Source organism: Diachasmimorpha longicaudata, chromosome 8, assembly GCF_034640455.1.
Source record: "Diachasmimorpha longicaudata isolate KC_UGA_2023 chromosome 8, iyDiaLong2, whole genome shotgun sequence".
Taxonomy (NCBI): domain Eukaryota; kingdom Metazoa; phylum Arthropoda; class Insecta; order Hymenoptera; family Braconidae; genus Diachasmimorpha; species Diachasmimorpha longicaudata.
In genome coordinates, this window is record NC_087232.1 from 2,972,539 (window position 1) to 2,994,736 (window position 22,198).

Below are 22,198 nucleotides of genomic sequence, written 5' to 3' on the forward strand. Positions count from 1 at the left end.
GAAGGTTTTGAGACATGTGTCGTAGGATCTAAAATGTTGGGAATTCCCCAGCGGAGTAGACTTTATTGGATGCAATTTCCTTTAAGGTATGTACGCTAAGGGTCATTCAACTTTGTGAATTTTCAGGATTAGAAAAATACAGAAGATATGGATTAAAATATTGGGGTGTACAACAACCCCAGCTAAATAAAACCGAATTCTTTCACAAACAAAATTGCATTTCATAAATGTTTCACGATTTTCTATTTTATAAATTAAATATTTGAGGGCAAACGTTTTTATCGCCAAAAATTCCTGAAAGCCCATCGCGATTTTCAATAAAATTCCCGGCTTTTTCAAACAGCAACAAAATGAATAATGAAAAATTGTTTGGCATTACCTTCACATTATTCCTTCTATTCCCGAATAAATAATCGCGGCCAAACGTAAATTACAGTTCCATCCAATCAACACAAAAACGTGAGCCCTCGGCAAGAGCATTCAGACGCTGTTAACTCGATTAACTAAATATAATTCAAGTCAACAAAAAGCCCGAGCAGAATGCACCGAGCAAAAGTGGAATAGCTAAGCATCTGCAAATTGCGTTATTAATCTCAAGTCTTTTGCTTTTCCCCCTATGATTCTGCATGCCATCAAGAGCCGCGTACTCATTGTCGAGTGGACATTTGCGGTCAGAGTCTCTCTGAAAGCTTATTACACAGTGCACCAGTTAACTCCCTAGTGTTAGCATCGGAAGTAACCGTTAACAAGCAAGAACTCGCCAGTCCAAGTCACCGAGTACGTGAGTAACAATCACCCTAATTTAATCGATAACTAAACTAAAAGCGCAATAAAACGAAGCAATTAAAACACCATAGAAAAATGTATATTTATTGATCAATATAAGCGACTATGACTGACGATGAAAAATAAATTTTAACATCAATAGTCCAGCGATTACACCAACGACGTCCAACTATCGAAAAGTATGTAAAACTAAACATCAATATTATCTCATATTGATCATCATCCAAGAACCACCATCTGTAGGCTTATTTTTTCTGACTGAGCACACCAACGCCAGAAAAAACGTTTGCAGACAGCAAGCAAGTCTTGAACATCAGTTTTTCAGAATCACTTTCCAAAAGACGTAGTTTCTAAACTTAACCAAATATCACAACCCCTTTTTGATGATTAAATACTAATATTTAAAGTTAAAATCGAAGAGTTCACGAAGACCTCATTCCCGAGGAAACAAGTAGTGATCCAGATTTAATTCCTCCTTAACAGCAGTCAGTGAGTTGCATTTGCCGGTATACTCGATCGATCTTTCAAACGACGAGAACCGTTCACCGATTTTCCTCGACATATTCCAAAACACCGACGACTGTTCCAACGCATCATGATGATCTACAGCCACGTCTAAGTGAGTGTCTTCAAAAAAACGGCCAGAAAAACCTTTCAAAAATTCTTTATTACCTATATTATCTTTAATTATAAACGTACAACTCTCTTCGTCATCATCGAAACGAAGGGTGAAGTTGTCTTCCTCGTCCTCATCATCACTTTCCATGGTCTTATCAAGATTATTGTAGAAATCGTGTGTTCCAATCTCAGGATCCTCATGCTCCTGAGAGCTTAAGCTATTTTCGGCAGACATCAAGTCTCTAATGGCATCAGATATGCGCAGATCTTTCCTAGAATCGCTGGGCTCGCGTTTAATAGTAATAAAGGGTGACTGGTTTTTCCTGACCTCCAGCACCTTCTCCACTTCGTCGTCAGATCGATCGCTGGAGTCTTCGTCGAGATCGTAACACGGAGGCTCGACAGGAATCTCAGTGATGTCGCTGGTCATGTCCTCCGAGTCATTGAGAGGTATGACATCGTTGTCCTCAACTCTTGCTATCGATGTCGTCGTCTTCTGAAGCCATTGGGGTGTTTGGCAGGACACAGTACTTCCTGAGCAATTCTTTCGGTTCACAATAGGAATCCTAGACGATTCAGATAAGTACAACTGTCGGTAATTGTTGTTGTCATCCCATGGATGCACATTATTCCTGACACAACAACGACAACTGCTATCCCGACAGAGAGGCAGATCAAAAGAGACTCCAAGTGATGGAGCTGAGCAGGGACGATCATCTTGAGTTTTTGTACTGTCATTTCTACAGATTTTACCACTAGACTCATCACCTCGAAGTCGCAATTCGAGACTATTCTCAGCAGCAGTCGATATCCCCTTTTGCATCAATTGATTGCCCTCCTGCCTGTATCCATCATGACTGTCAGAATGACTTCGACGACGCTTCAGATGACTTCGTTTAATCCACTTTGTGCTCACAGTCTTGTTATTGAGTTTGAGGATCACTTTCAATCGGTGTTTGTGGCGCTTCTTCATATGATCCCGCACATCAGTTTCACATTTAAAAAGTTTCTTACACACTTTACACTCATCACCGATGATCAAAACTCTACAAGGTTTAACTGGAATATTATGCGACTGGGGCTGATCCTTCATGGTCATAAAATTCCCATCGTTTGTTCCTAAATCAGAAAAGCACTCAACTGGTTGACACAAATCACAGATGAATCCTTCTTGTGGTGTTGACAAATCTAGCCCCATACACCGGAGAAAATCGATCTTATTGCTGACTGTTGCAGCATCAATTGATGACTGAGAACGTCTCTGTTTTGGTGTTCTCAGATGATACCGGCTTAGATCTCCCCCTGTACAGAAACGAGGCGCCATTTTGTCGTCTTCTCTGGTACAATCGTCTAAATGAAACAGAACAAAATGGATGGTACGTCCGTTTTTCTCAGCGAAAAAATTGCGCTTATTAACTAACAATTAATATTTATCTTATCGCAATATCAGGATGCGGCTTATCATCAACTGGCATATCATCAAGTCCGTGTCTCAGAAGACATTTTTTATGTGTATGCTTTTCTCAAACTTTTCTCTTACGACAAATATATCGTAACTTGATGAACACCGGGATATACCACATTTTTTGTTAAAAATATGGTTGAAGAAAAAAATTTCAATTGGAAAATTACGAAAAAAAAACAGATCAAGTAATGATGTCGAACTGAAATTTGATCAAGCATCCTAGTAAGAAGAACTGGTTCCTCTTGACATTTTTTGGAAAAAGTTAGTTCGTTTGTTCATTCTCTCCCCTTTCACTGACGTTACCACATGACGCCGTAAATCATGCTGTTAGTTGTAAAAAATTTAATGCATTATTATATGAGACCTTCTGGCTTGACAGACACGTGTTCCACCGTGAGCCTTTATAATTCACATAATATTATATGTGAACGAAACAAACATATTGCGACGAAAATAACCCAAGATATATAAGAAAAGAAAGGAAAAATTGTAAGAATATACCAGAAATTGGACGACGAATCACTCAATAATTCACTATTTGTAAAGATATATGTAGATTATCAAGAAATGGTCTCTGTTTCCCAGAAATAAGAGGATTACGACGACATAATAATAATATTTAGTATTGAATAATGATAACAATGATGACTCATATGAAGTTGTGTGGGAGTGAGTCTGTGCCGGTTGAGTCACATATGTGCTCTTCTGTATTCCATGATATAGCCCTATTCCTCTCTCTCTCCCTCTTTGTGGAGGCTCATTCCTACTTTGCCTTCTACTGGCATTTACCACAAAATTCCCCGGAAATCCGAACCACAATGATACAATGAGTTCTTTATTGATGTTTACAATGTAAAAAAAAATAAAAGTAAAGTCGTTGCTCTGGGATTTATCATTGTTTAACTTCCATAAATATGACTGGAGCCCTCAGTTCAAAACTCATGGAAATATTTCAAACAAAGGTGGAATAACAATGCATACAACAATGAAGATAAAACCAGGATTATGATAATATGAAACTTACAAGCTTCGTTATACGTCGAAGAATCCTTGATCTTCGAAAATGATGAAAATGCGATCACGTCTGTTATTTTATTGCAACTAACCATGGCAGTCGATTATTTAGCAACTGTCAGCGAAAAATGATCACCTCTGGCAAGAGCTTTGTTCACTATTTGAACACACGATCCAGAGAAACAACGAATGAAAAATATTTGTCAGGATTGCTGGGGAGAGTGACCTCGGATATCCGATATCGATGAAGTAAACACTTCCCCCTTGTCAATGTGATGATAATATATCGTAGAAAATGAAAATAAAGATATTTCCTCCTCGATGATCACCGAGGTGTGCACACGAGTTCCTACCACGGGCTACTGCCTGCGTCTGACGAGCGGAAGCACCGGAATACTGAGCGCAATATCCTTGGCCTCGTGGGCCACCAGGCATCAGCCTCACAACAGAATGCGCCAGCCAATCATGAATACATGAGCCACCCACATCGACCAATGAGCTGGGACCCAGGTAGTGTAGAGGGTTTCCTGAGGGATTGGATGCAGGGAGTAGGGATAGTTGCTGTGGAGTCCAAATTCATCGATAGATGGTGGATTGTTTCGAGCATTTCGTGATTAACAAGATATTCCATTTCATGAGAAGCATAAGTTTGTCGTAAATATTTTTACTGGGTGGGTAATATCAGAATAAATTCGTTAAACACTTGTCTTTTGATGACTTGAATTTTGATGAACATAGTTGTCCTTGGAGAGCAGTGAGGTAGGTGGTTTAACAAATATTTATGATGTATCCAGACCAGGTATATAATTAAACAATATATGGATAATTAATGTGGATGTGCACTTGCCCTCGTTACTAGGCGAACTGACTCCATCTCCATCCTGTCATGGAGATCGCATTCGTCATTTGTTTAGACGAAATCTGGCCCAGCGTCGCCGAAGGCATCCGATACCTCACTCATGTTTATGGGATAGCTCGGGTGGCCGAAGCGAACAAAGCCCTCTTTGATTCGACTCTAAAAAAAGGCCTCTCTTGACAATCCCGAAAAACTTTTCCCCACATTAATTTATTAATCATTAATGTAATTTGGAAAATGCTGAAGTTACGGACCAGCAACTCTACATATCAATATAACAGAAAAATTCTGAAATCTTATTCGTTTACAGTATCGTCGACGGGAAGTTTTAACGGGGGTTGAAACTTTTATGTGTTTTTTTTATTGGTTTGTTAGAATGCGTGGGTTTGCTGCAAACTATTCTCGTCGAAAAGAAGATTTATGAAAAAAGCAAAGGAAGGCACTGGAGATTGTTGCAATAGAGGATGTATTCATGTCGTTTTGTCACTCCAAACCCTAACGTGGACTTTCTTAATAGTGATTTTTCCAGTTAATATGGGGAATCATAACCCCTGGGGGAATATTAAATATCCCCACTGGAATTGAGATGATTTTTATAGCTGGAAGTTATATTCAAAAGACCATAACTGACACCATCATTACCAACCTGGAGATATGATGATCGATACTTGCTCCGCAATTTAGTTAGAACTTTAACCCCTATTGAATGCGAAATAAGGGGAATTGATGTATAAAATTGTTGTTAGTTGAAAATTTTCGTGGTCGAAGAACAAACGTGATTTTTTTTTTTGTAAATTTTTCTTTCTTTCTTCGAGATCAATACAACTATGGCGACAAACGATCAACACTACACGGAGAATTCCTCCTCTTTGCCGGAGGGTGGATTTTTCAAAGGGAATAATGATATTAAATTGTAATAATTCAAAGGCAGCTGGGTATTTCCTATCCCCCACAAGGTAGAGTCTGGGTAATTGTTGTGTCGGGGGTATTATTTTCTTCACTACAGCCGACACTGAATTCTAGATTGTTCTTACTGACTTTTGTGATGGGCGCTTTATGGCTGAGTGATATTGTAATACTCTGTCGATATATTATTCATTTCTCATTCCCAGGTATTCTCTTTCTTCATAGAATCTCACATCATCACGTGATTCACGCAGATGTCATTCCTATTAAAAGACTATGACGTCATTGAGAATTGTGTGAGTATTTTTTTGATATTCAAATTTGTAGAGCTGAACTAAGAGTATTTTGATCTCTTATTTATGATGAATCACAAGTTCTGAGAATTTTTTTTTCCCATGAATGCTTCTTTTGTCTTCAACGTTTCCGCGAATTAGACACTGCTGCCACGAGTCGGCTAAAACGCTTTTGAGATTTTCGTACATCATCGGGTCCTGTGGCGCAACGGATAACGCGTCTGACTACGGATCAGAAGATTCCAGGTTCGAATCCTGGCAGGATCGAATTCTTTTTTTTTATTTTTGCTGTTTTCTTGATGAAAATGCTGATCATAATACTTCTGCGGCTTTTTAGAATTATCTTTTTTCGGTACAATACTTGAATCGTATAAAGCACGGTCACCGAAAGTTACGTAATAGGCTACCTCTAGGGAGCATTCAAGTTTCCAAGTCTAAGTCTCCTATTCAAACATACGAAATGTTATGAAAAAAGCTCATCAATTCAAGAGCAATTGCCATTAGTTTTTGGACCACTATATTGAACGATTCAGAATTCTCTACGCTAACTGCAGAATTTTGCAATAGCAATAGTTGAAGCAAAGAGAATACTCGATAGAGGTTGTTCTTCAAGCATTTTTTGTCGTTGAAATATTGAAAATAATTCTGCAGCCAAATATTCTTTCTCGTTACAGATATCACTGGAAATATTGTTTACTCATTACGATCAATCTCGCCGCTCACACCGGACGATCAATTGCACGTGAGTTATAAAAATATTTTCCATCTGACATAAAAAATAATAATATCATTTTCAAATACCAACAATACTCAAAAAGTCCAAGAACTGCAGTTACGTCAATCACAAAAATTCTAGAAAATTCATGAGTATGTGCTTAACACGTTTTACTGCTCTTGGCAATGTTAAAAAAACATACAGTTCACTTTACGTCTCCTATAAATTGAATAACATTATTTATTATCTCGATATAGTAATTGTTTACGGCTCTCATTTAAAATAAAATTTAGATTTGTTATGTCCGCATGCTATTGGTCACACTGCAAACAATAATGTCATGCGATATTTTATAAAATCCATCGTAGAAGAAAAAAAGTCCGAATATCACGGCGTACCATGTGTGGGTTATAAACCAGGAGAGGATGATCTCCAAACGCTATTCGATGTCATCAGCCATTACAGATTGGATTTTACTGAGAAACAATATCCGGGCGTCAGTCGTGTCAGGGGTACCACTCGCATGCAGACCGCTTATCGCATTGACAGGGATGCCAACTTAACGCTGTCAACAAGGTAGTTCTTACGAAATCATTGGGGAATGTCTTGGCTCAGATAAATGTCGCGACTAGCATAATTCGATGAGTCATCGATATAAATAATTGTTGCAGACAGCTATTTCCGATCGGATTACCTCAGGAATTCAGCTTCACGAGCATATTTAGAACCTGGAAAACACCACGTGTAGCTTGGCATATCTTTCAGATATCCAATCGTCAACATATCCCGGAATTTTCTGTCGAACTAAATCCAAAAGGACGAACGTTGGATGTAACTATTGGAAGTTATGATAAACATTCGCAGACTTTCAAGTTTGAAAATGCAAACGTAAGTTTAATAAAATCATCATCAATAGGGAACCGACGACGATGGCCAAAGTGGTTAAACTGCTCTGCCAAATGGTGGAGTCCTCGACGCGGGTTTGAGGGTGGCTTTTAGGGCAGGAGCTTTTAATCTTTGAGGAATCGTCGGATGCTAGTCTAGACACTGAGAATCATGAGAAAGTGTTGGAAAAATATTCTCTGATGATCCTCGGTCGATGGACGTTGATGTTCTTCAAGGTTTTCCATAGTTTCTCTTGATTCCTAAATCCGCACATGACGTACAGCTCCTGGGGATAAGGCGACAGGACTGGAGAGTTAATCCATGTAACTGGAAAAATCGCCATCGTAAAAAGGACTATTTCTTGTTCGCTGATTCCAGATTTTTGATACCAAACAATGGCACAAACTTCAGGTGTCCGTCTTCCATGAGAGAGTAGACATCTACGTGGACTGTAACCTCCTTGGATCAACAGAATTACGTACTTGGTGGCCGATAGACATCGACGGACGTATAACCATATCCCGAACGATTACATATCCGCAGACAGTGCCGGCAAGTCTCTCTTTTACGCATGTTAATCAGATCCACTGATAATGTTATCATAGTGAACTGCATGACTGGAATGAGAACAATCACGAGTTTGCTCGATCAATGAGTTCTATCAGACGTTGAGATGACCCAAATCATCATTTGTTGGAATGTAAGCAGATCTGAGGATTTCTCAGAAACTGTCGGCTTCTTTCATATTCATCCACCAATACTCGGTCAGCATTCCAGTTGAAATTGGAAATATTTTATGCGATGAACTGAATGAGAACTCGGAAGATCGAATCAGATCAGCAGATTCGATCAGATCAGATAAGAGGAAATAATTCTTCGAGTAACTCATTCAAATAAGCTGTGATCTGTTGGGTATTATTACGAGAAACTCTCATTATTGGATTATGGATAGGGATTATCTCAATAATATAAAACGATTTAACTATTAATTTTAATTCTTTATTATCGCACGCAGAAGATATATCTTTCTCGTATGATGTCTCCAGATCAATTGATTCTTAGTGACCAAAGATGTCACACTCTAGACCCATTTGATAAAGGCCCTTGTTCATTCAGTCCTTTCTGTTTCTTCTCTGGTTCTATTTATTAAAACCATTATAAACCTTTCGGTACTGTTCGGAAAAAAATGATAAAAACTATAACATACTGAGATGGACTGAAAACAGCTATAGACAGACGATTCATTTCTGTCCACACGTATCAAGCACTTTCAATATTTAGGTTTTGAAAAAAATTGGGATTTTGGAAATCAATCTACAAGACGATATATTTTTGTGTTTAATAGCTCAAAGTAGCTGTTCTTGATAATATTTATTGGATTATGGACAGGGATTATCTAAATAATATCAAAACGATTTGCCTATGAACTTTAATCCTTTATTTATCGCACGCAGAAGATATATCTTTCTCCTATGATGTCTCCAGATCAATTGATTCTTAGTGACCAAAGATTTCAGACTCTAGACTCATTTAACAAAAGGCCCTTTTTTATTGGTTCCTTTGTGTTCCTTCTCTGGTTCTGTTCATTAAAACTATTCTAAACATTTCGGTACTATCCGGAGAAAAACTATAAAATACTGACATGGACTGAACACAACTATGGACAGGCGATTAATTTTTGTTCAGACATACCAAGCACTCTCAATAATATTTATTACAGAATGAAAGAATCTCTTTATAAATTATCTATCTTTACCGAAAGGATTTTCAAATATATCTTCATTGAGCAAGTCTTTGATTAAAGTCTTTAATCTTAATTTTTTCCAAAAACTTCACATCTTTCAGATTGACCTCCAATGGATGATCGTCGACTGCGACCCGACGAAACCCGAACGAGAACGCTGCGACGAGCTTCCGGTAAGTCCTCCATTTCCAAAGAATATGTAACGTTACCCCGACTTCTCTAATACTTCCAACTAAGTTGATAGTTTACGAGCAAAAAAAGGCAACATGCAACACCGTCTGCCCTCAAGGACCTCCTGGCGCCAACGGAACGCAAGTGAGTAACCGCCCTTTAAAATTCTTTTAGATACGACAAAGGCAGTTCCGTTTGTTTGACATCGGTCGACAATAAATTTTGAAAACCGCTCTTCCAGACTGTTCAAACGAGTGTTGCATCCCCCATTATATTAATTATCTTGAATTATAATTTTCATATATAATCCGCTGGGGTTTTCCCCAAATAATCCGATGGGCTTCACCCAAACAATTTAATTAATTATTATTTCCGACATCTGTTCGACACTTGGGACAATCTACCCGATCATAAAAGAACCTTTGGGTCCGTTTCCGAAATTACGTCAAAATATCCGGATCCTGCTTTTTCTCCCATCACTTCCTTCAATGCAGTCCCTCGAGCTAAGTCGCTCCATTAACAGAAAATTCCTGGGCCTTACCCCAACAAACTTCAAATCCCTGGGCCTTGCCCTCATAAAACCTCAGGAAATCCCGAGAATTTCCCCTTGACGTCACAACCCAAACCTTATTCATGCTTCCTTCACCCCCTCCACATTTCCTTGCACCCTCAGGTACGGAAAACTGAGGGCATGCGAAAATTAGTTAGTTAAAAATCCAGAGTAGTCAGCAGAACATCCACTTTAGTAAATCGCTATTTGATCAACAACTGATCTAAGTGTCATACTACATAAGTTCAATATTATTTCTGTAATAAATATCAGTTTATTTAATATAAAACTCTGCAGAAATTTATTATTCGGGGATCCAACACTGATTTCACAGCACATCAAAGTATCCGGGCACAAATTCTGTTTTCAACGAGTATAAAGTTCAAGTGTGAAGACAAATTTTGAGGATAAATTATAAACTCAAATTATGGCGAGAAATATTCAAGTAGTTCCTTGACAATCATCATCGCAGAGGGTCATTCAAATATTATTTCTCCTCACTGATAACAAGTTTCCGCAAAATCCTTAAATTGTGGGACTCACTCTCATAACACCATAAAACCAAACAGCCCCAATAGATTATAAAATACATCATCTGAGGCTTAGCCAATGAAAAGGTCCCTTGAGTCTTCTTTTTCCCATTTTTTCCTACAATGTAGAAACTCTGGGACTCATCCCATGACCCGACTCTCCCAACTACAGACTATTCTGAAATTTCTCCAGATCGTAATTAAACTTCGTAAATTCTCAAGAGTTCAAGCTCCTCTTACTGTCGACGCCACGAACTCTCAACCGCTCTTCAAACGTCACAAATCCGGCACCGTTTCTTCTTATGTAATAATCCAGACTTCGTACAGAATAGCAAGGCGCTCCGTAATTGGAATTAGTTGTAAATTTTGCACTATCCACGAAGAGGAATATTTAATAAGAGGAACAAAAACCGACATAGGGACCCAGAAGAGCATATGAGGAGGAGCGCACTAACCGCTAGACCAAAACAGTATATTTCGATACAAGTCCGATGAGGCGGTAATGAGTGTGAAGTTGGCGGCCCGAGGCGAAGCCGACGGCTGCCAATCACACGAGTTAAAAGACCCTGTCGCACGTGTATCCGAACTATACTTTTTATTAGTGATGTTACGTCCAGGGAGTGGCGAACTGTGTCATTTTCCGTTTACTAGTCAACAATAGTAGACTATGGCATGTGGGCCATAGGAGGTGAGTTGTGAGAAGTGTGAAGTTTGCAGCGCGAGACGTGGCAAGTTGAAGTCGAGCCTCGCTGGAGGCGAGTCGAGACGTAGACTTGTACGCCGAGCGCTGCAAACTTCACACGACTCACAATCGGACCCCATCGTCCTCGTGCCATAATCTGGTTTTCGTTGCGAGGGCCTATGGTTGGTGGGCGAAGGGGCGGACGAAGGGGGAGAGGGGAATTGTAATCGAAATACTAAAAAATGAATAATGCTTTAAATAATGAATAACGCTCAACTGTCATGTCACTCCGAAGTTACGAGTCTCCGTTAGAGGCATAGTAGATTTGGGGCATGCAGACGATTGCTTTTAACAAATGGGAAACAGGGAAAATTCGTCGTGGCGCCAGCGTTTATGGTAGGCTTAAGACTCGGGCCAGACGTAGTTGGGGTATGCCCCAAGCAATAAATGAGGGAAAAATAGTAATGTTAATATAAAATATAGCGTAAAATATAGGGGTATACAACACTATAACTAGAAACTCTCTGATAAACTTATCCGAGTTGTCATTAATCATGGATACGTGTTATTTGACGGAATCAAAAGTTATGTAAAACTTTTCAATAAAAATCTTTAAGAATCAAAAAAGGATTATCTACATCACTCGAACACCGATGAAAAGGTCTGAAGTATCTCAAATACTTGTTTCTTTTATACTTTTTTTTTTCAGGGACCTCGGGGATTCCCAGGGTATCTTGGGCCACCGGGTCTCATGGGACTGAACGGTCTGAAGGGCGAGAAAGTGGGTAAAAGTTAATCATTTGCATGACAACGCTGTCAACAGGTTCTCAGTTTCTTTATGATTCTTTTTTATCAAGTTAGGGTGAAATTGGCATGGCTGGAATGAAAGGCGACAGGGGAGAATCTGGATCACGAGGGTTCCCGGGAATTCCAGGAGCTGATGGTGTGCGAGGTCCTGTGGGATTACGAGTGAGACAACCTATTGTATTGCTATGGAATCACATAAAATCATGACGTCACCAATAAAGTCCTGTCATTTCTAATTGGCATAATGATCTTGAAGTGACTGAATTTTGCAAATAATTTTTATTTTGACGCAAGGACTCACTGATGAACATTACAGTTTGGAAACTAACTTCACATCACTCCAATAGTTCTTGTTCTATGTGAAACCCGAAAGAATGTTTTAGTTCGTTTACCCAATAAAACAATAATACGGGAAATAAATCCTTGAGTGAAATAATAAATCATAATAGCCATCTCGAAATCAGCGAACAAAACATTTCTTGCTACTTGCTCAGGGCCTATTAGGTTCCATCAAATATTCGTTCGTCAATACTTAACAAATGTTTATTAGATAAACCTTGTTTGACTTGACTTTCGCCATTCATTAACTATTAACGAATATTCAGTTGGTCGTATTCAACTCTACCATTCGTCAATAGTTAACCGATTTCGTTCGGAATACATAAATCATTCTATCGATGCATGCGATCGAATGTTTTCTATTCTGGTAATTTAATATTCTCGGTGCTGTGTCACCTAATCATGAATTACATATGTCGATAATGAATCTACTAATAAAACTGTTTCTGATGATAGGGACCACCTGGACTGCCGGGTCCCATGTTCGTGGATGGAAAGAACTTCGGAGATAAAGGCGAGCCCGGAGAAAAAGGTCAATGCAACATTAGTCTGCAACCATTTGTCAATCTAGGTTCATTGAGATGTCCTTGAATTACAACCTTGATTGGTAGAATCGCTTATCCAATTATGATCGCTGACCTGAATTCTTCACTTTCGTCTAATCGACGAATGATACTAAATCAATTCCTTCAATTCATTCGGAGACAGTTTTATAGGCTAAGAGATAAGATTGGAATCGAATCGATGAGTGTCGATCAATTCGACAGATAGATTCACCAATTTTTGATAAGCATCAGATGCATTTATATTGACTGGTTATGCTGATGGTATGATTGTGTTGGGTTAGGGGTGCGCGGTGAGAGCGGCTTACCAGGACTTCCTGGATTACCTGGGGTGAAAGGTGAGAGCGGTGACACGGGGCTGACTGGACTGAGAGGCTTGACAGGACTCCATGGAGAGCCAGGATCGATCGGGCCTGTCGGATTGCCCGGGCAAAAGGGGGAACCAGGACGTGATGGTATATCATATTAGTCTGTTGGTAACTTTCATGGGGTAAATGAGTTTTTAGAATGAAAATGCGACGGGTGAGAGGATTTTGAATCCTGCCTGGATCAACCCTCTGTCTTTTGGGATTTCTCAAACTTTTTCATTGTTGACTGCTGCTGGTTGAACATTTAGAAAGAATTCGATAGGGATTTCTGCTGCAAATCATTGTTCTTTGTAGAATTCAAAGAAAAGGATTACTTTGGAGTGTGAATTCGCGTCGATAATCGTTGAAGGAACAAAGCAATGAAAGTAGACAAATCGACTGGCTAGTCCAGACTATGATTATAGATCAGTCGCAGGTCATTAATTTCAACGAGATTAATACGTTTTCAGAGAGATTCTTCAACTATATTGCACATTTCCCCAGTTGTGGCTTTCAAATTTCACTGTGTTCACTTGAATCTCATTTTGCGTTATCCCCTCGCAAAATGAGTGTAAAGCGTCAGTGTAAAATATTTCAAGAATATTCGATGTTATAAATACCAAAACATGGAAAATGAGGGAGCGAAGATACTTGCAAATTCGCAGAGGTTCAAATGAACAACAATACAATTATTCCATATTCTTCCTGGCCCGAATGAACTTCGCTTCTCGATTCAACGTTGTGCCCACGTTTCACAAATATTGCAGGTTGCATCTTCAGGGCGATGAGCTTCGACTCTGAGCTCCAGAACCTCAGCGTAGTCCCTGTACAGGGTGTGCGTTGGGTTGATGCCGATTAAGAACCGGTATGTTCTGGGGGTGATTCTGAACAGAAAAATCCTTTTCCACTTTTTGATCGGACGTATCCCTGCTGAGATATGGGGGTGAAAAGAACGGCCAATGGGGCGCGAGTGTTGCGCGGCTCTACGTCCATGTGCCGCGGGTAAGCGGTGTACGTGCCGCCCCTTCTCCACGGGCGGACATTGAATTCCGCTAGTGAGTGAGAGAGAGAGGGGGAAAGATATTTCTCTCTCCCTCATTGTTGTAAATTAAATTTACAATGAAAAAGATTTTTTGACAAAATACTGTAGGCCTGTTGCATCATGAGATAATTAACATTTAAACAATTATCTCCGGAATGCCAAGGGGGATGCCCGTGGTTTTCGGAATGTTTCTACCAAGAAATGCGTTTTGACAACTATCTTGTAAACAAATGGGTTTCCTACATTTTGTGAAAAACATTTTTTTGTGGGGAATTCAATTTTAAACATTAAATGTCTGATCAGGCAATTGCATAAATTATTTAGTTTATTTAATAATCGAGGATTATTATTTAAATTTTTGATCTGATCAGATTATTCTTGTATTCTAATAAATAATCCTAATCTTAATAATAATAGGTTTTTATTCACCCTCCCCCTGCCCCCCCCCCCCTGAAAGGATTGTCTTGAAATTGCCAATGAGCGAGAAAGAAATATCTTTCCTCCTCTCTCTGTTACCCCCTAGCAGAATGGAACGTTCGCCCGTGGACAAGGGGAAGCACGCACACCGCTTACCCGCGGCACACGGACGTAGAGCCGCGTAACGCTCGCGCCCCATTGGCCGTTCTTTTCACCCTCATATCTCAGCAAGGATGCGTCCGATCGAAAAGTGGAAAAGGACTTTTCTGTTCAGAATCACCCCCAGAACATGTCGGTTCTGAATTGTCATCAACCCAACGGACACCGTGTATGTCTTCCCTTATGACGGAGGGGGGGGGGGTGCAGCGAATCACATGTTTTTGATTGCTCAGCTAGTAAATGAAAAACCCAGGAGAACAGTTTTCCAAATGGGATGCCCTTCATCTCCTCTGTTCCTGTTGATATTGTGTGGGTTTTTCTGGATCTCGAACCCTTCTCGGTATTTCCTTTCGAAATAGCCTTGAGATTTGTCCAACTATATGTGGAATACTCCCAGATACCGGAGTTCATAGCTCTGAAGATGCAAACTAGAATATTTGCGAAACTTCGGCACAACGTTGAATGGAGAAGCGACATCCATCCGGAAGTCAGAAATAATATAACTCATGAGCGCCAAAGCCTCAAAACTAAAATTCAATTGCTCTTTATTATTATTATTACCTATAGATTCACCAGCCAGAAATTAATTAGAAGAATATTAATTTATCGAATGAACGATAGGCGATAGCATGAGCTTAAAACGATGAAAAATTGGTCGGAAGTGGTGACGACCTCCGATAACTCAATTGACAGAGTAATGGGCGGGTAATTTGGAGGTTGTGAGTTTGATGCCCAACTGGGCATCATTAATTTCTGGGCATTAATTTCTTCCAAAAATCGATTCCTTTAAAACTGATGAATCTATAGTCACCTGAAGGGATAATTACTGTTTAATTTCCTTACTAACCTCTTCAGCTGGAAAATTCTTTCACAATTTTAATGCACGAAGTTTATACTAGTCGAGTTATCGCTGCACTCGCAAATACTTTCCTTGAGTATCACATGAGACTGATGTATTCCAACAGCATGTCTTATTGTAGTCTTCCACAGCACCAGCTTATTACGTAGCTTGTGCAATGCACTGGTCTGTAACGACCAGCCAACAAGGATTGTCAACGAATATGCTTACGGAAGCATGTGCTGGGCATGAACAATAAGGAAACACATTGTCACAATGACATACACCTCAGAAATGTCTGCAAAGTATTTGTTATTCAAAGTAACTCTATACTAATATTTACAGTCGTCAAATGTTTTCCAAAAAAAGAAATTTCAAGTTTATCATTTTCATGTTTAAGTTATTGAAGTAAATTATCGAATGATCGGAATTATTCTTTAGTGCTTTCAAATAAAAGTGTGGGTCAACAGTTCTTCAAATATTTGCTTTGAAAATTCATGGCAACACTGGAATCATGCGACTGGCAGGAAGCGAATAGAGTGAATGCCTATAGACATCACAGCGCTTTCCAAAAAGTTCGGTAAAAATTACCTGGAAAATCGCGATAAATTTTAACGTCTGGTATATAATCAAGGGGCGAGCTGCAATTCAATCATGATTCGATAAATTAATAGATATCATGGGATGCAAAAATTATCCTGTTAGATAAAGCTAAATTCGTTAGGTAAAATCAGACTAAATACGTTAAGTAAAATAAATAATTGTTTATTACAAAAAAATCAGAGGAAATATTTTGCAATTATTCAAGTTCATTGAGACAGTTTTGGCACAAAGGAAAGGGATATTTTTCGTATCGTATAGAGAATAAAAAATAGAAGGAAGAATTCCTCAAGAGAAAAAATGATCCGCTTAAATGTGACCTGTCCTCCAAGTCCGAAAAGAGTAAATGTCTACAGACTTATGACTAAAATCAACACGCAAAAGGTGGAAAGGGGGACAGATGTATTTCCCCAGATGGTGCCCACATGTAGACACAAGGAAAAAATTCAAGTGAAAACCCTAGCGCTGTCTCCCATAAATTCCATTGAATGTCTGTTGGAAATTCTTTATAAGCATTTGACTACAAACTTGAAGTTCTAGAAACTTTATTGTATCGTGTTCGGACGAGAATACTCGGTAGAAAAAATCAATAGATTATTTGTTTATAGAAATTCTTGTACAGAACTTTCCGACTGTTTTTTTTTGCTAGGTTTATTTGTTCTCCGATAATCACATCGAACAATAAACACTTGAAAAAATTATACTCATGAATTCTAATAAAAATAATTCGACCAGAATAAGTTCAACAGAGAAATTAACATCTAAACGCATTTTTCTATAGAACAAATATTCATTTAAACAAATAAACTTCATTCGTTTGGTAGAATTAACACAAGATGTAACAGGCATCTTCCAATAGGATTAGATCCCAAAATTCAAAAGAATTTCTTAGCGACAGCCCTAAATTTTCGGTCTCCGCAGAACTAAATAAACTCTCGTAAAAATAAAACTTCAAAAGAAAGAAAAAACTTGTGGCGGTCGAATTCCCCGTTTTCCTGGTAATATAATTCAAGAATTTTTTCAGGTATACCGGGTTTAGTCTCAGGTAATCCCGGCCAGGCAGGACAAAAGGGGGAGCCAGGCTATCCCGGAAGAGATGGTTACCCAGGCATAAAAGGCGACACTGGATTGAGGGTAATTGAGTTCTTCTATCCACCATACTTTTGTCCATTTACGACTTGAAAATTTTAGAGAGTAATGAAATATCCGAATTTTATCACTAAATACACAGGGGCCAATGGGATTAAGAGGAGAGCCAGGTATCCAAGGACCTGTAGGACTTCCTGGACTGCCTGGGGAACCTGGCTTTTCCGGACACGAAGGACTCGTTAGTGAGGAAGAGATTCACAGTATTTGCAGACGAGTTGTGAGAGGTTGGCAAAATATTATTCTGAGTTCTAGCAATGAATGTTACGGAACTAACAATCAAATTTTCTCAGCGAAAAAAATATAGTTAATTTCGGTGCTTTGATGGAAACGGATTTGTAATAGAAAATATTTTATTGAGAGATTCAAAATTTTATCTTTATGTGCTACTCATTCTATTGAGCCAATTTATACAAGAACTGATCGATATGAATTCGCCATGCCCCAGATTTGTTCAATTGCGTTATTGTTGAATATGTGAGCACACAGCATTGTTAACATGACACTCGCTTGCTTAACTAGATTATGCTGATCAAGTGATACAGCGTAAGCAGTTCGTGTAGTATTTAAGAGGCCATTTGAATATGTACAAACCAGACCTGAATTGGACTCTTTCGCAGACATAAACCGTAAACTCTGTAATTAGTCAAATAACACAGTTATTACGATCAAGTAATAATGTTGTGTATTCAAAGTGCCGAAAACAATTACCAAGATTTAATATCGTAGGTTTATCTTCTCTAATTTTCATATTGAGTTGGAATAATGTCCCAAAAATGTTTTACCCTATTTTGTTGCTCACCTCGTTAATAAATACGATAAACAATTTTATAAGACAATATCTCAATACAAAAATCGTATTCTATTGAAACATAATCCCTAGAGTTTCAAACAATTGATTTAATAGAATAGAATTGTTTTATTTCCACTGTATGGGTATACACTTTTTAACGAAAAAAAAAATCTCCTTAAATAATATACGTTGTACTCAATAATACAAAAGACCTCAGTTGTATGGTTCACGTATACGACATCTACTTTATCAAATTTGCAAAAAGAAAACACAACTCAAAAACGAGTAACAGTTCGACCGTGGTTTCCGGGTTCCCCCCTAATTTATTGCCTGGGCTCGTCCATTGATTAAATTTAATTTTGCTTGAAACTAGGATGTGGAAAAATTCAATTGATCATCAATTTAATTTCTGAATCATTTTATGTTCCTCTATTTTCAGAGGAAATTCATAAATTAATGCCAGATCCAGTTTTCTCCAAGTATGGACTTCCCGGAGCGCCAGGTCTACCCGGTCTTCCAGGTAAATATTTCAGTGCCGTTCTGTTTTACCGACATATGGTATTATTGATTGTTGATACTTGAAATAAGTGGTCTTATTGTAGGTAAGCAAGGGCCTCCAGGCGAACGGGGATTCGACGGTTTGCCTGGATCACCAGGGCTGGACGGATCGACAGGGGCTCCCGGGGACAAAGGCGACAAGGGCGAGAGAGGGGGGGATGGACTGAGTATCGAGGGGCGGCCGGGGCTCAGAGGTCTCCCAGGTAAATTTCCGGACGAAAAATTAACATTCTCACAAGTCACGTAATATCATATTACCACATCGTAAATTAAATCACTGATCGATTCTCGAGCCTTGCGACTTCATCTCGAAACCCCTGAGGAAGTTAAAGGACTGATTTTTTTTCATGGGGAGGAATAGTCCCACAAAAAATACGTAAAGACGCTGTCATTCCCGAATGAAAATAAAGGTCCGATAAAAATTAGGGAGGGTTCTATGAGACCTTTAGTCTCACTTGTGAATTAGGGCAATTCTGTGTAATTTTTATTGGACCTTTTCTCTCCGCGTACAACAATCAACTCCGTAGCCAGGGGTGAGAAGTTACAAAAGATCGTACATTCTTCATTAACAATATTCCAAATCCATAATGGAAAGTTAATAGACTGCGTCTTTGAATGTAACGAAACCGACGACCCAATTCCACACGGACCTTAGGGCCAAATATAAATATGAAGAAAACCAAAATACAATTAAAGGAATCAGGGAATCTGCGAATGTAAGAGGGCGTGGTATTTTTTTTAGATTTTTTGCAGTGAGCCCTTCCAACCATAATATAAGGGTACTAAACACCAAAGAGCTCTTATCACATGGATGAATAGGGCTGGAGCTAATCACTACTACTAAGTGCTCCTCTCGAAGAAGTCACATTGTAGACGACGCGAGCTGCTCCTGTGGCTAGGAATTTCAAGATATAGCCCATGTACTATGGTTCTGTCCAAAATATACCCAAAAAAGAAAGGACACGGCTAAAGAGAAACCTTGAAAAAATAAAGGTCTCAGTCCCAAACTCGATTTCCTCCATTTTAAAGGCCGTTAAATCCAGAACCCCAGTTCTTACAAACAGGTGAAATAAAAATTTTAAAAGGAAAAAAGGTCCTACTATGTAAACAATGCAAATAATGGTCTAAAAAACAACTGATAGTGTAAATTAATCATGCATGTTGACCTGACTTTTATTGACGCTAGACGGTCCTCATTAGTCCAGAAGTGTAATCAGCCTTTCGGTCATTTTAGACTCTGCCTTAGGCAGCCGTCTAGTCGATGGTCTCGAGTATCTGTGCCCTACGCGCAAATTTGTAGACTCCCTTGATACCGTCCCTGTCGACATGTATATGCGGACATGCATGCGGCATGCGGACCCGAAAACCTCCCATCTGACTTCATCGAGTCCGCTGCATCTTGTGCATAGGTGATGAGGATCCTTCTCTGTCAACCCGCATCTATTGCACAGAGGGTCAGTCCCTTTGCCTATTCTCGATAGGTACAGAGCCAGGGGCCAGTGATAAGCCCCACTACAGCATAGAGCTTAGCCCGGTTTAGGCCCAACAATGCTTCTGCCCCCTTTCTTGTGGGTCTTATCAAGAGAGATTTGGTGTGTCTAGCGCCCGTTATCATGTAGGTTGGGACCCTGCATGTGTGCACATGATTATTTTATATATGCAGTATTGTGGCATTTGAAGCAATAGTTATTAAATTGTAACGGCCGGAATATAATAATAAAAAAAATGACTAAAAACAAAATTAGACTAGGGTGTTCATTTCACCGCGGTAGAAGACGCAAATCAATGCCGAATTTTGTGCGTCAAAAGAGCCAATTTTTCGAAATAAATATTATGATTATCGTTGGTATAATGATATTCATTGAAATACAGAGATAGAAAGTGATATCCGAAAAATGCGGAATATGCCATGAAATTTTTTAAGTTGAGAACTAGTTCCATTGATGCTAAAACGGAAAACTCATCGCGATGCAATTACAGTTTGCGAAAAGTTATTACAATATCATATCGTTTCAGGACCTCCCGGGGAAGACGGTTCACCAGGGACTCCGGGGGAGAGAGGCAAATCGGGACGTCCAGGTAAGTCCAAAAGTTGCGAAGCCATTTTTTTGTCCTGATGGATAAAATATAAACTTTTGGAAAAATGATTGTTTTCTTTGTCGATCAAAGTTACTCGTGAATTTTTTCTCATCTTCCATTTTTCCTATAAATTAAGTATTTCATCTACGTATAATGCATTTTTATAATACTTCTATTTGTGTAAACAATTAGCACATTTGAAATTTGGATAAAAAGAAGGCTCTCAAAAGTACATGTGAGGATCAATTAATGTGCGTGTTTTGTCAGCTTTCAAGAAATTTGTACCGCAATCCTTTCTCTTTTTTTAATTTTCATAATTGAACACGAGATACATTTGTTTTTACAGGCATGCCAGGTAAAACTGGCTTCCCGGGTGCTCCTGGCTCGTGCGAACCCTGCAATTATCCAATTGGAAACTACATGCAATATCTACCGAGTGACGAGAAGGGCTAGAATTGAAAAATCGATGAGGGATGATCGATAAAATTGCTGTTACGATAAAATAAAGTTGCTTGACTGAAACAATTGATTTACTTATTAGTCAGTCTGATCTCTTCAGGTGTGTAAAATCAATAAAAACACATGTGAAAGTATTCCGGTGCCAAATTAATCCAGAAATCAATAAAATTTCAAGGAAATCCCTTTTCGAATTGAAAATTTCTTTGATATTTCAAGAATATCTGTTGGATTTCGGGGTTTTCCCCAGATTCAACATTCACTCTTCCAGAGTTTTTATATTTCTGCATTTAGGAAATATTTATTTCTTTGTTGCTGTGGGACCTTTCCTTTATGTTATAACAAAAAAAGGGAAAGTTCCAGAGAAATTTTCTCACTGCGAGTTGTTGAATTTTGGTTTTCTCCGAAGCAAAAATTCACTCGTTCCAGAGTTTTTATATTTTCGGATTGAGGAAAAGGTTTTACAACTAAATTGTCGTGAGGCCCTTCCTTCGGGCCTTTTTATTACTAAGCCTTTCCAAAAGTTTTTCCTGAAACACATTCGGTGACCAGACATGGTCAAGACAAAATTTCTCTGTACAGTTTCAGGGGGTGCGAAATTTACTACCCTCTCTGAGTAGAGGTGAACCGGGGCCTCACTAGCAGCTTGGTTATGAGTCTCTTGTAAGATTTCATAGTGTACAGTGCCTTCTTAACTAGTAGAGTCCAAATGTTATATTAAAGTTCAGCATCATAATTATTCACAGTCTGTTCTCATTTATTTTGTTCCCCATATCCCAACACGGGGTTTCCCCAAAATACATCTGGTGACCAGAGAGGGTCAAGAAAGAAAAATCCAA

At 38.9% G+C, this 22,198-nt stretch overlaps 2 protein-coding genes and 1 non-coding gene across 21 annotated transcripts in view; 2 read left to right on the top strand and 1 right to left on the bottom strand.

Annotated features, from left to right (window-relative positions):
• The window catches only part of LOC135165182 (uncharacterized), a 56,804-nt gene that overhangs the window by 10,332 nt on the left and 24,274 nt on the right, over positions 1-22,198 (bottom strand). For 2 of the 8 annotated variants that reach the window (XM_064126234.1, XM_064126235.1), the window contains one exon: positions 844-2,754. The exons of 4 other annotated variants lie outside the window; for them this stretch is intronic. In XM_064126234.1, coding sequence (XP_063982304.1) covers positions 1,220-2,754 — 1,535 coding nt within the window. In that variant the 3' untranslated portion in view covers positions 844-1,219. Of the gene's footprint in view, positions 1-843; positions 2,755-3,893; positions 4,452-22,198 lie in introns of those variants that run through there. 2 more of the 8 variants (XM_064126233.1, XM_064126232.1) reach the window with 2 other exon arrangements.
• On the top strand, positions 124-22,008 carry LOC135165179 (collagen alpha-1(IX) chain-like). Of its 12 annotated transcripts, none has more exons than XM_064126218.1 (18): positions 124-781; positions 5,852-5,941; positions 6,613-6,680; positions 6,947-7,229; positions 7,325-7,541; positions 7,917-8,090; positions 9,384-9,455; positions 9,520-9,597; positions 11,925-11,996; positions 12,077-12,184; positions 12,818-12,893; positions 13,209-13,379; positions 17,352-17,461; positions 17,559-17,700; positions 18,706-18,786; positions 18,869-19,027; positions 20,841-20,903; positions 21,250-22,004. In XM_064126218.1, the coding sequence occupies exons 2-18, from the start codon at positions 5,922-5,924 to the stop codon at positions 21,354-21,356; spliced, it is 2,001 nt and encodes a 666-aa protein (XP_063982288.1). In that variant the 5' UTR covers positions 124-781; positions 5,852-5,921; the 3' UTR covers positions 21,357-22,004. The 12 variants fall into 12 exon arrangements, 11 of the variants coding, with proteins under 11 accessions (XP_063982288.1, XP_063982289.1, XP_063982291.1 ...); XM_064126219.1 differs by having other exon boundaries at positions 124-777; XM_064126221.1 differs by having other exon boundaries at positions 7,022-7,229; positions 21,250-22,002.
• Trnar-acg (transfer RNA arginine (anticodon ACG)) lies at positions 6,133-6,205 on the top strand. The gene has a single exon. It is a non-coding gene; the product is annotated as a tRNA-Arg (tRNA).

Coding starts and splice junctions, on each gene's coding strand:
- LOC135165179 (XM_064126214.1), top strand. CDS start 6,045: ATGCTTCTTTTGTCTTCAACGTTTCCGCGAATTAGACACTGCTGCCAC. Junction 17,701..18,705: donor TTGCAGACGAGTTGTGAGAG/GTTGGCAAAATA, acceptor CTCTATTTTCAG/AGGAAATTCATAAATTAATG. Junction 19,028..20,840: donor GGGGCTCAGAGGTCTCCCAG/GTAAATTTCCGG, acceptor ATATCGTTTCAG/GACCTCCCGGGGAAGACGGT.